The 14,534-nt window shown below is 38.7% G+C and overlaps 1 protein-coding gene across 1 annotated transcript in view; it reads right to left on the minus strand.

The window, feature by feature from the left end:
- The window catches only part of GALNTL6 (polypeptide N-acetylgalactosaminyltransferase like 6), a 408,048-nt gene that overhangs the window by 65,036 nt on the left and 328,478 nt on the right, over positions 1-14,534 (minus strand). Inside the window, exon 6 of the mRNA XM_054383096.1 lies at positions 11,997-12,180. Within this exon, the coding sequence (XP_054239071.1) occupies positions 11,997-12,180 (184 nt within the window). The remainder of the gene's footprint in view (positions 1-11,996; positions 12,181-14,534) is intronic.

The raw sequence follows: 14,534 nt of genomic DNA on the forward strand, positions 1-14,534 counted from the left end.
CAACATCAAAGTTCCTACGGAATCTTCCAAAGGCATCTCATCTCGCTGCCCTGCCGAACATCTTGTGCCTGTTAACAGAACCAAGACTAGATCATTTGAACTTTTGCAAAAATACCTGTTCCAAGCATCTGAGATACACAAGGTCAGATAGCTCAGGAATGGATGAAAGAGGTGTTCGATAAGCTTTGGAAAGGGCAAATGCAACTTTAAGATCTATTAGTGGAGATCTTTTCAGAAGCTATAGATCAATAGCACTGCTTAGGATTGCATGCAGTATGATGCTGCATACAAATCTGGCCTGCAGTTTTCAAAAAAGGAGAAATCAAACACAGAGTTGTGCCAGAACGTTCAGGGGAATCATGGATTTGGTATTTTATGAGGCTGAAGAAGGCCACTGAAGTGAAGACAGAAACAGCATGTGATTTCTCTTTGGCAACAAACCAGGAGTTATCTGATAGATCAAATACTTTTAAACAACCTGGTGGCCTAGGTATGTTCAATTAATTTCAGAAATACCAACAGTTGCACCAGTCTGAGGCATCATCTCTGCTGCTGTCAAGTTGCAGGAAGTCCTTTACTCCTGCTGGGGTCACAGCTTTATGGGTTGAACTTTGCATTTTTCTGCTTCAGTTCTGCTCTTGGAGAATTTTTTGATTCTCTACTATGCCCAGAGTGTCACAAGATTCAAAAATGTTCAAATTAATTTAATAAAGTTTAATATTTAACTTTTTCTGAGTCAAATGAAACCATTCAAAAATCAGCTGTCTAGACAACTACAGCTCTTCTCTCACTAGGTAATTAGTATTTCTGCTGGTGCTTATTGTTTATAGATATAGAGCAGAGTGTTTCTGTTATCTTCCACGTTTCTGGAAAATATCCTTTCCTGCTGGGTAATAGGTGTTTTTTTCGTTCAGAGCATGCTTCCTTTTCATTTCTGTACCTATTTGAAGAAATTGCTCAGAGCAAAAAGAAATCTAGAAGAAACCTACTTCACTTAGCACTTGAATTCCAGCACTGTTTAACATTAACTTTTGCAAAAAAGGTACTTAATTCTAAGTGGTTCATGTGCCTTTTTTTGTAGATGCACCTAATGTGGCATCTGATCTAAACTGATTCTCTGTAAAACTAGCAGTGTGTGTGTGGCAGAGTTACTATCAATCAGCCCAGGTATCTGATTTCTAGCTTTACTACGCATTGTACTATATTTATTCCTTATATGAGTTACAGTGTCTAAAAGACAACAGTTGTATGACAGAATGCTTCTGAGGCTGAGAGGAAATGATACTGTAACTTGTGAAGAACAGGAGTTTGGGGCAGCTGAGATTGCAACCATTACTTTCTTTACCAGGACCTCGGCTAACACATACAGGTCAACTAGTTTGAAGTCAACGACTTCATTATATACATGGCTAAATAACACTGAACAAAGCTCCACTAAAAATCGGGGCTTTAAATTATTTTAATATCATAAAACTGGCAAAACACTCTCTGGATTTCATTTAAACAAACATCTGAAGGAGACTTTGCCCTCATGAGCCAGTAGGTGGAGACGTCAGCCCAGTAACTGCTCCCGAAACAGCGATCCGGCAGCTGCTGGTACAGCTGAAGGTTTGTATCATACAATTTAACCGAGGTTAGATTTCTTAATAAGCATTAGATGAGACAGATGGAATCTGCTTGCAGTTAAGGCCCATCTATCAGCCTTCCTTGCCACAGACATTCTCACAGGCTATGGGCAGCTGTGCCTGTAGAGCTTAGGAAATTTTCATATTCAAAAGACTATGAATGAAAGTAAGAAGCAAAGAGTTAAAGAGGTGATGAAAAGACGTTTTCTAATATGTGATCATGTGTCCTCAAGCAAGTTAAATAAGCTTGATCAGTGTTCACATGTACCACATGGGAATAAAAAGGCAGTAATATAAAAGTATAGTCTCACTCATCCCAATATTATGACAAGTTTTGAGCCCTTTCATGCTTACAGAAATTATAGGCTTGTTATTACCTTCCAGTAAACATATGAAGGTTCTTGAAGTATTACTGCTTGCATTGAGATGGTCACAACACTCTGTTTTGGTATTAAAACTTTATGAATCTACTAGATTATCATTACAGGAACTCTTAGTGAAAATTGATAGCAATAATGCCCCTATTTAGCAGAAATTAAAATGTAAACAATTACAGTGATATAAGACAAAGTGTATAAATTAAAGCAATATAGTTGGACATTTATAATAATGTATTTGTTTTGGTTATGTTGCTTGGTTTAAGGTCTGATGAGAGCAACCCTGAAATGTCAGGGCCTGTATGATATATATCTGCATCTCTCTATATATCATCTACAACTGTATCAACTCTAAGTAACAAAGGATTATTCCTCTTTCCTGAATGTCCTGTGAACAAGTCAGGAACAATCAAAGATTATGTTTTGAACAGTTTTGGTATTTCAATTGTCATTGTGTTAAAAAGAATCACTACAAAATGGGCTAGGCATTAAAACTTACTGCAAGGCAGTGAGTTGGGTACTTGAATTTTCTACGGGCTGAGAATTTAAAGATGTTTGCTCTTCTTCAGTGTGTTCTAGGAGTCTCTTTGACACCACTACCCAGAGGTCCACAGAGAATGGTCTGAAAATACCATTCCAAACTACTCTCTTCCCCACTGTTTTCCTTGGGTACTCTGAGGGGTCCTCTTCATGTTTGCAATGCTTTGAAAGGAAAAAATGTTACTGTCCTCCTAGAGTGCTCCTGGCCTATCACCACCTTTTCCACTCTTAATTTACTACATGTCCACAGGTCATTTGTACTCATGGTAAAACTGAGTGGTGACTTGTCCTAGCACAAAAAAAGCCAAGGGAGTTCTGCAGAATCAGCTAAACTTTCTGCTGGAGAACCAGGAGAGCACAGCGAGTGGGGTTATCCTCTCTCCTGGCAGGCACTTCATTGTCTGCAGGGGGCAAATGGACTTGTGTAATTTAATGTCTACAGCACTTCTCCAGTACTGAAAGGAACACTGATGCACCAACTTAACAACAGAAAACATCAAAGAGGTTGAGTTTCCAAGAAAGTCACTTGATAATTTTGTGCTGTTCTCCCACAAAGGAAAAAGGTATTTTTAGAAAAAAACTGGAAGCTGATATACAAATCTTGTTTCCTAATAAAGGACACTGTCTTGGAAGTTTATAGGACAACAGATGTCAACTGTTTTGAGCCTTGTTTCTTCCTGGTCTTTCAAAAGATATGCACCAGATTTTATGAATAGGTTAACAGAGTAAAATTTGGACTGTTTATCAGAATTTTCACCTCACAGGTTGCTGGAGGCATTTGCCTTTGCCTCTTGTTGAAATTTGTCTTCAGCTAGAGTAACGACATTTTGGTTCCTTACATGAGAAGAAAACAGATGCCAGTACATCTGGGGATAATACAGAACATGACCTTGCATGTCTTATTTCTAAGGTGCTCATCATGCCAATACTTACACTGAACTCTCCTAACACTTTGAACAAAATTTGTATTAACTCTCTTTTTCCTCAATTAAGCCTCAGATAAGAGACCTGATCCACAAGCAGCTGCTAGGGTTACCAACTACAGAAATATGGAAGAGACACAATGATTGTCAGAGAGACGCAAAAACTGCTGATAGCCATTACCAAAAAATAGTCACCTGTAAGCCATCATCACAATCAAAGTTGTTTTGAGGTAGTATCCATAAATACTGTCCTGCATCTGACTCAGTTCAGCGTTTTATTAAAAACCCACGTGGGGCAATTCAGGAAGCCTACTCCATGGAGCTTTACCAAGGGCTTTGTGTGTTCACTGTATCAGTTTGGAATGTGTATCCAGGAGGTCCTAGATCTTGGTATCAGGTCTTGAAAGGCAACCGTGGAAAGGGAACTGAAGAGCCATCTGCCATTGTGCTGTGGATCTGATGCCATTGAGAGCATCTGGAGAGTCTCATGTGCCATTTTATAAAGATTTGCTCAGCTGGAAGCAAGACTTCCAAACTGGACACATTTTCCAGGGCCACAGAAGTGGAGGTACACATTGCATTTTTGGCTAAGAAGATGGAATAACCACTGGATGTATTGTTGGAAAGCCAGACCTTGATTTCTAACATGGACCAAACAGGCGTTTCTACAATCAGGATTTAGGATAAATTTTGCCATCTGCATGAACCTTGAATAGAGCTCAAATAACATTGCAATAGGTTGCAAAAATTGGAGGGTTAATCAGAATTAAAGAGTCTTTGCAAATTGGAAAAGTGAAGTAAACAAAAAAGCAAATTAAAAATATTTGGCTACAAAGTATGACACTGGGTTAGTCACAATAAAGGGACATAGCACTTGAATTTGAAGATATGAAGACAAATAACTTGCCTTCAGACATGTAAGATTTGAATTACAAGACGAGGATGATGAACACTGGGCTAGACACCAGTTCTGCAGAAAACGATGTGGAGGTTTCACCACCTTACAATCCTGGCATGACTCAACCATGTCAAGGAAATATAAACTGGAACATAGCCTCTGAGATAGGCAAAGGGACTCACCTATTTACTAGGCTTTGGCCAGTGCAGTATCTGTTCTCAGTATGGAAAAAAGTCCAGAGGAGAGCAAAGATAATAATCAGAGATCTAGAAAATACGACTTAAGCAAAACTGAAAGAAGTTATGTCCTTGAAAACGAACAATGAAGTGATCTGACATGAGTCCTCAAGTACCTACAAGGACTTCTCCCAGGCTAGAATGTACATGACAAACCAAAAAGGGGTTAAAGCTGTGGCAAGAGGGTTTCTGATTACATATTGTAAGAACAGTGCTGAAATACTGGCTATATATAAAATGCTTCCCAGACTCTTCTTTTCATGCTTCCAGCACACACTGCAAGGGCAGCTTGATTTCTTTAGAACAGAAGCCAGGAAAATCACTTCACTTCAGGGGTAAGAGGGTCCTATGCCAAGATAGCTGGACTATGTAGACAAAAAAAACCAGAAGGAATATAGCATCAGGTGAAAAGCTTAGTTGATAGCTGACCGAAAAAAAAAAGAATCATTACATCGGAGGGGAAATGAAGAATAGCACTGTGATCATAGAACCATAGAACTGTGGAGTATCTGGCAGACTCTGTAGAGTAAGGGAGAAGGGTGTACACCACACATCTCCCTACCCTTAGCTACTCTTGCTGGACAGATGCTAACGAGTATTAGTAAAGTTGAGCCAGTGAGCATGCATGGAACTTGCATCAATGTGCATTTTCGCGAACACACAGAGGGGTCTGGCAAAATTAATTGTTTTAGTCTTTGTTCTGTCTTCTGTTGGGAGCAGCTGTAGCATTAGATTCAGGCTTTAAATAGCAATAGGTCATTCCTTAAAAAGAAAAACAAACAATGAACAAGCAGAAATGAAGTGGATTCAGAGGTCACTCCCAACTTTATGCAGGCAAACAATATAATATGTAATTGTTTCTTAATACCAATAGGTGTCACCAAATTCTGCATGAAAAGTTACAGAGAAAACATACAATTAAAAATAAAAATGATTATTTTAAAAGGGTAATTTCTTTTTCTTTACAGAAAATTAATCAGACATGATTTTATAATTTTGACAGCCAAGTCATCTGTATCAATAGCATGTGGATAGTGTTCAATATGTCACCTGTATGCACTGAGCAACATATCTCTGTCTCCTTCTTGGACACCATCCCAGTCTTTTTTTTTTTTATGTAAAGAAATAATAAATTCCTGTCCAGAAACTACTTAGTTTTCTAATTAAGGGTAGTTTTGGTGACCCACTCTATGAATCTCCCCAGCATATGGGCATATAGACTATCAAGTTCTAAAGTTAATGCTTGCATGAAGTAGCAGGCTAACAGCTCTAGAAATATGTAAATTCAAGATGTTTACACTTTTGTTCTAACCATTAAGCTCCAACTGTAAAAGGAAGCTGGAATACAAGCTCCTACAGAAGCAGAAAAACATAGCTCCTTTGGCACTACAAGATCAAGGCATTATGAACAAAATTATTTCTCCTTTAACTTGGGAGGCATGAGCCACGAGCAACATTGAAGTGAAAAGTTGTGTATCAAAGCTGAATCTACCCAATTCAATAGCATCTAGGACCAGTATATCACCAGCAGCTACAGAGTTATCTCCTCGGAACTGGCCTTTTGAGTAAGTGTATTTGGTTGTACAAAACCTCTACATTGAAATCCCACCAAAGGCAGGAAAACATGATTGAATATGTATATCTTCACTTATATATAGTGTTTAAATGTCAGCATTTTTCACTGAAAAACATTCTGAGATTTTCATGAGGCCATGGGTGGATGGCAGTTTGTAAAAGCTATTGTTATCTCCACTAACAGTTTTCTACAGACCATAGCTTGTAAAAACAATAAATCAAGACCTTAAATTATGAAATCTCACATTTGTTGGATAATGCTGCTGTGTAAAATAATGTCTTGACATCAAATTTTCCTGTAGCTCTATTCAAAACAGTAGATTATATTCAGACTTTAAAAAAAACAGACAATTGTTTCTGGTTGTGAGAGGTTTTATGAATATGTTTATAGGCAGAAATCTGTCATAAAAGACACAGACTATAAAGCACTGGGAGCATAGAACAGAAATCATTGTCCAAAGCACTTTCTAAACTTCAGAAAATGATCATAAAATTGTAAAAGTACTTGTCAGATATGAAATGCAGTCTTAGCAAATACTTTCTTTGCACCAGCATGTCATAAAAATACATAAATACTTAAAATAAGGAGCTGAAGGAAAAGAGTATTTCTGACAGTGCGTCAAATTCAAATAAAAGAGCAGGCTGATAACAGCTTGCATACTAATAATATAATTTTAGATACACAATTCAACAGAAAGTGCCAAGTAATCTTCTAATCCAACACACACAATTTGCTGTATTAATGTCATACATCCAAGGTTGAGAGTCTGTGCTGTAAGGGAAGAGAAAAACGTACTGATCATCTAATTTCATCCCTTGAGCATGTCCAAACTGCTACCAAAAAGCACGTCCATAAACCATAAGTAGCCCCTGTTATCGCAAGCCCTCAATCCCACAAGCTTTGTCAGACTCATACCTGAAATAGCCTTGCAATGGTGATTCTTTTCCTATTTTACAAATAGGAAACTAAAATGCCTCACCAGATATCACAAAGTTCTTTCTACTTCTTTGTCTATCCCAGTATTTGCCAAACTATTGTTCTGGTCCTTTGCTAGAATTACACGGTTCTTCAGCTTTGTCTCCTTTCAGGAAGGTCTGGAGGTGATAGCTCTACATCAGAAGGCAAATGAAGAACTCTTGGTGAGTAAGGAGTGGTCATATATCAAAAAGATCACTAATTTTCCCAAGTATGTACTAGAAGTCTTGGCATCCAGTAAGCAGCACTTCTCTCATAGGTTAGGATTTCCATCTTGAGTTGCAACTCAATAGTGATGCTGTTAGGTTTTAACTCACAACTTTCCCTCCCTCCTGTATCATAAGGCATAAGGTTACACCACCATGAAATTGCTCTGAGGAGCTGTGAAGCTCTTTTCTACCATAACTGATTTGCACTATATTAATCCTCTTGATTAGCTTGTGGTTTCTCCAAATAGTTCTTTGAGCTGAATTGTTGTTTTCTTTGTGATGAAAAATATGTTGCTGCTGGCATGAATGGACACCGACGCCCATTTTCAGATTGGGCATGTGATAACATGAATTCGTGTAAGTGCTGCCAGGAAACAAACAGCAGTCATCCCCAGCAGGCTCGAGTATATCAAACCTCTGCTTTAAACTTTCACAGAGCTTTTAGCCCAAACAGACTACTAAATCATATGAACTGACATGCTGTATATCACAGTCCATTATAGTAACAAGGTTACCCTATTAGTTTAAGTAGCAATTGCTTGTATTAGGCAAACTCCTCCAGAGACTAGAATACTTGCACCACAGAAAGAAAAAGCCACACAAGAGCACGCTCTTATGTCCTGAACCCATGTGTCCCATAAGGGCATGCTCCCAAACCTCTGCCATGATAGGGTACTCTCTGTTTATAGACCTGAAGAAAATGTCCCTGGTTGTCTCAAATTCTGCTGAATGATCATTGACCCTGTGATCAAGAGAGTGAGCATCAACATGATGTGACGATGATTCCACAATTGTCTGACAATTTCTAACACCACATCAGGATACCAATGTGCTCTGTGTCATTTATACAATCCTGAACGCATCCAAAGCCCCTTTCAGAATATACTGCAGTAGTTGTACATGAATCACAAGAGAAAAATCACTGCAGCCAACTGTGATGAGCTGCAAGTGCGACAGATCAGTTGAATGCAGTATAAAACTCCTGTTGTTCCTGTGGCACGTGGAAAAGGGAAATTAACAGAGTTCACAGATTTAGCCTCTGGATGGGAACAGAACATTGTTAAGGGTGAAGGTTCAGTTTCCATGCCTAAGGATTCAATGTATCCTGAAAAAAGATCTTTCAGAAAAATAGCTAATCTTAAGGGCTATGAGATCCATTTCATAGAATCATAGAATTGTTTCAGTTGGAAAAGATCTCTAAAATCACTAAGTCCAGCCGTCAACCTAACACCACAATGGCCATTAAACCATGTCCCAAAGTGCCATGTCCACACGTCTTTTGAATACCTCCAGGGATCCACCACCTCCCTGGGCAGCCTATTTATGAAATACTTGTTAAACTTTGCTAAATGCTACAATAAGCATAGAGCAAGATCCAGTAATTCACATAAGAGCTTTGACTGACAATACATTTAACATGGCTAGAGTTCTGTTCAGTGAAACCTGTTAGAAACTTGGTGTGGTCAGTAACAAATTACATGTGAAGCAAAATGATAAATTTTGTATACGAATGCAGTCTCACCCAAATGCAGTCCAAATGCAGTTATAAATTCGTCATGTGACACCTAAGTTTGTGCTGGTACATCATCTGTACCTGAATTTTACACTGAAGGTTCTGAGAGTGCTATACAGTTCTAAAGTCATAAACATTAAGCCGTATTTTGGTGTAAAGCCACTTATGAGCAACTGCAAAGTGTCTGAGAATGGGTCTGGGTGTGCATCAGAAAAAGCTGAGATCTGGAATGAAGCTTCAAGTTCTGTTATAGTGCAGGGGGGAGATGTTGCTTGATGTAGCTTCATACACCTGCACTGCAATAAACCATGCTCATACTTGCATCACAAATGGATGAGAATGTCTAGATTCTGCACAAGAGGGACTCTGAACTGAAAGACAATGACCAGACAGATGGTGTCCCCACAGGATAGGACCTGCAAACACTGACTATGGAATACAGTTTTAAAAAAAAATAAAGTGTGGAAAACCCTAGTTCAGCTGGCATTGGAACTCAGCAAGCTCCATGCTTGTCACACCAAAAGACTACCTTACAACACTTCAGTTTGTTTTGACAACAGTGAACATTCTGCTGATGTCTGCAGCAGTATTGTCATCATATGCAGATGGAAAGCAAACACATAATTTAGATAATACAATGACTGCTCTTAAGTATTCTATAGTTTGATCTGGTTTTATGTATGTTGTCTCTTAGGCTGATGAGATTTTTTTTGCTTAGTTGGCATTTTAAGTGAGGGGAAAAAACTCATCAGCTCCATTTTTGGATCACATACTTAGTATTTGCTGGTGTTTTACTAAAACCACTGGCAATTTTCCAGTTCATTAAGCATCAGCTCAGATCTGATGCTGTTGGGAAGAAATAATGCTATTAAGATACCAATAGTAAAATATTTAACCTAACTTAAAAAAAAAATCCCTACTGCTTACAAAATAGTAACAATAATTATGGTCCTGGCTGAGGCCATTTTTCATTTTAGTGTATATGCATCTAAAGGAAAACTGTCCTCTCTCTTTAATTCTGGAGAAGCTGTCTTGGTCAGTTATGTTACTGATACCTACAATGGTTTGTAATTTTTACCATTTACTGTACTTGTTTTAAGCAAGGTATTATGAAGTTTGAGGTGTCAACAGAAGAGGCCCTAGGAGAAAAGCAGTACTGACTTTGAAATAGAAAATAATTCCTTACTTAAACAAAATTCCTACTGATTATTTAAAACACTTCTATACCCTCACCATTCTAGATGGAGGGTACTTTTGAGTAAAGATATTGTCCTAGCTAAGCCATCAATCCTGCTGCCACATGTAGGGATGGACATGGTGGTTCCATTTTCAATGTGGCGTTTCCATCTGCACCACTGACTCGGATCCTTTGATGGGGAAAAGAAGAAAGACTCTCACTAGTTTGTGTAAGAACTGGGATGCCTTTCCACCATTCTGGGGAGATGACTACTCAGAGTGTAAGACATTTATAGCTTGCATTGTCCTATATGTTATTCCTTGTGAAGCCATTTATCTGTGTGTCTCATGAATGCAGGCACAACCAAGTGGGTATCTACTGCTGTAATACTGATTGTAACAACAGTTCATGCAAAACCACCACATCTGTTACTCTGTACTGCACAAAGCCTCATCTGTTCTAGAAAGGTTCCTATGAGTTTCTCTTCTCCAGGCTTCTGTTGTCTTTGAGAGATGCACACTACAAACTGCAAATGTGTGAACTGGCTGATAAGCAACCCTGTAGCTATGCTGGCAATATAGAAATGTTACTTATATACAAACCTTGCTGAACCAAATTATACAATGGGCTACGTGACTTTCAGAAGGTGGCAAGAAATTACAACTGCTTGGAAGACCTGGAAGACTTAGGGAAGAATAATGGAGGCCCTAGCAACTCTGAACTGTTACGTGATGGCACTAGCTGCCATCTATGTTGTGGAGTGATTACATTGCCAGCTGATGGAGCGTACTTCAGCACCACAAACACCAATGCAAGATGAAGACTCTTGGGCCTAGATGGAGGTAAGTAAAAAGGAACAAGCAGAGTAATGAAAATAAGCCCTTTGAATGCCCCAGTTCTCTCTCTATATTGCTGGTCATTCCCTCGGTATGAGGGCCATTATCTGCATGAATCAGATCCATTACTTCAAAATAGTGAAGAGGCAGGGTCAGACACACAAGTTTTCTACTGCTATTGAGCCCAGGTTTTGTTCTGGGGAGGTGAAAACACTGGGCTTTAAAACTTCCAAAACCTGCAGCACAGAGTTTCAGCCGTGGCTAGTGAGAGCACCAGAGCCAGTCCTGGCTGACATTTCTGCTGGGATGCATGATGTGTGAGAGATCTGGAGACACTGCCATATTGCACAATGCCTGTCTGTCTGTCCCCTCCTTGATGATGCGGATTAATCTGAGCTGATCCTGACATGAGAATAAATAAAAGAAGAAAGGATCTACCTTGTGAAAACTAGAAGATTATTCCTGTGAATGAGCTGATTTATACAATACTTGCAATCAGTGGCTAGCTTATCAAGACTTAGTTACAAATCAGCATGACACTGTACAAGAGTGGCATCCTTGTGTTTAAATTACAGCAATACAGTAGTAATATCATTGGTCATAAACAAGGCACCTGCTGGCCAAATATGGACTCAGTTACTGATGCATTTATTGCATCCCATCTCCAGCAAAGCAAACATTAAACTACATTCTGTTCAGGAAGGTGCTCCATGCAATAAATGGAGTAACTGTAATCACAATCACTCCTTGTCCAGTATTTTTTCCAATACTTTTGTATTGTCCAATATTTTTTTTGGTATTATTTTGTATTTGTCCAATACTTTTTCTTAACTACAAGTATGGGTTTATTTCTTTCACGTACAACCACTGGGAAAGAAAAGATGGGGAAGATTTGTGTTTCTAGGCACAGCTTGTGAATTCTGCAACTTGTTGCCCTGATCTTTTTCCCCTGTTTTGAGGTTTTATAAACCGGTATAAAAGCTGTTTACTTCTGCAACCTTTCATTAGCACAAAGTGGCCTGCCTAGAAATTTCTGGACTTGGATTCTTCTACTACAGCCACTTTGCCTGTTCTGCTTCAAGTTCCCACTCTCCCTTTTATTGCTACTTACTCAAAGGGGTCGCTGGGATCAGCTCTCTGGAGCTCTGGAGGAATCGGTATTCTTTTGTAGTACATTTCCCAGTCAAAAGCTCCTCGCATGGCATCCCCCGCCTGTGCCTCGTAGCCAAAGTGATTGTGGTCAATGACATCGATCATAGGACACACGATGGTTTTGTGGTTTAGTGCAATCTGGTCTGAAAAATGAAAGTAGAAAATAGGAAATGGCATTCTAGTCAAGCCATCTATCATATTACTGCAAAGTGAATCCCACAGGTTTTCTGATGTTTGAAGATTGCTTGCTTTGTTCCCTATGGCCCTCAAATAATTTCATTTTTCAAATCGGTATCAAACGCAGACTGGACTTAATGCAGTTGGGCAATGATTAGAGGCATTTACAGTTCTTTAAAGGGAAGCATATCCCTGTGAGGCTCGCAGGAGTCCAGTCATCTATATCTCTGTCACTTCACTACTCTGAGTTGTCCCCAATCTGTCAGCTATGGAACAAGCCAGAAAGCATAATGTAAAAATACACTTTCATCTGTGGGGAGTGTGTACAGCAAGCTCCTGCAAAAGAAATCTCTGTTCCTAAACGTGAATCTCAACCCTTGTAACCATTCAGCCGCTCTTCCTGTGGCTCTAGTGTGCATCAGCTATGAGATCAAATGCTACAAATTAAAGGCAAACACCAGCATGAAGAGCAAAGCAGGACTTGTGCCCTTTTTCACTACCAATCTTATAAAGAAGGCCCCACAGTGCTATCCTTACTCATTTGTGGGTTTTTTTAAAGAAAGGAGTTTCTTTTTGATTAAAAAAAAAAAAGAAATTAGAAATTAGAACTGTGAGGCTAAATCGAATTCCAATCTCTAGTATAAGGGCAGGGCACTCCCGAGTTTGCTTTGGTGAATCCTATTGCTTAATCACTTAGAGCTCATTAGAAAAGAAAGAAAAGTAAAGAAGACACTCTAACTGCAAAAACTAGGCAGAAGAACAATAGTTTGAAATGAGGAAGTAGAGGCAAAATTTGTAGCTGCATTAGAATCACAGAATTAACCAGGTTGGAAAAGACCTTTGAGATCATCAAGTCCAACCTATCACCCAACACCATCTAATCAACTAAACCATGGCACTAAGTTCCTCATCCAGCATGAAAAGACAGCAGAAAAACTCTCTCTGAACCCTGGAAAACAAAATCTCAAAATTCCAAGTATAATTTTTTTCTCTAAGCAGTAGTCTAGATTCTTTACAAAATATACCACATTGTAGGGTTTACATGGAAAACTTGCTTTTTGTTTTTAAGGACTGGATTTCACTGGTGCTTGATAACACTCTAAAAAAGTTAGAAGGCTGACAGTGGAATGAACACTTACACAGGAAGGCAGGTAATACTGGTATAAGATTAATATTAGAGATTCTGCTTCTTTCCTTCTGAAGGACTGAAATTAAAAAAGATTACTTAAGCAAAGCATCTGTAGTTTTCATATTTATTCTCAGGTATTGTCTAGAGACTGTCAAAATGGTGGAACAATGCTGACTGCTAGGCAAAAATTACTGTGTCTGGAAATTCAGCAGGTTTTTACATCCTTATTCTTTAATAGTGAAATAAATTTAAAGCACAGGCTCTCATGAAATTCTAGGAAAGTCATCTCAGACATAATGGCTGCATTGCTGTTGCTATTGCCAAATGTAATTACATTTACTGGTATACTGTGTAGTGTTAGCTGTAATCATTATATAAAGTCATTTTTACATAATCTCTTTCCTGTGATGGTCCTCCTAATAGTTAGAGGGCTTATAATAATCTGTCTCTGACACCCTCCTTCTAAATTGATTGGAGGAGAGAAACTAAATGGGATTGATTTGGCTGGAGCAGGTCAAAGGTAGACTCATAATACATTATCATCCTTCTCTCGATCTTTAAAAGCTGCTGCCTTTAAATAGACTGAAGGATTGGAACCATCCAAGTCATGTGCAGAGACAGCCAGAGAGAAAATTATTGGATCAATGCTCAAACTCAATTCCACTCTTCATTTCTACAACTCCACAAGAATTTTGCAAGTAAGATAATCCTTACCTGCCTGTTCTTGTGTGTTTCTGCAGAATTTACTTTTCAGCCCCCAAAAAAGCTGAAGAACACGAAGAAGAATCACAAGAAGATCTTGACTTCTGAATGAACCAGGGTGATTTTAGTTGTGCTCACCAAAAGGCAGAGTAATAAAACTTGCAGCATCAGTGTTTCTTTCACTATGCCTAAAACAATGTATTTTGCATACATACTTAAAAGTAACCCCAGTACAAATTCAGAAAACAGAAAAAAGACCTAAGTCCAGCTGTCACAAGAGAGCTAGTATCAGCTTTACAGATGTGAGCATGCTTCTGCTTTTGCCAGCCACTGCTCTTCATCTCATCTGCTCCTAATGCAAGGTACTCAAAGCTGCAGCTAAACTGCTTTACAGTTTCTTTTTCATTGCCTTTATTCATTGCACTCTCACAAATTCATACTGGTCTGAAAATTTCCATGCCTTATTTCAACGCATTGCAAATACTCTTA

The sequence above is a fragment of the Indicator indicator genome, chromosome 8 (assembly GCF_027791375.1).
Source record: "Indicator indicator isolate 239-I01 chromosome 8, UM_Iind_1.1, whole genome shotgun sequence".
Classification (NCBI taxonomy): domain Eukaryota; kingdom Metazoa; phylum Chordata; class Aves; order Piciformes; family Indicatoridae; genus Indicator; species Indicator indicator.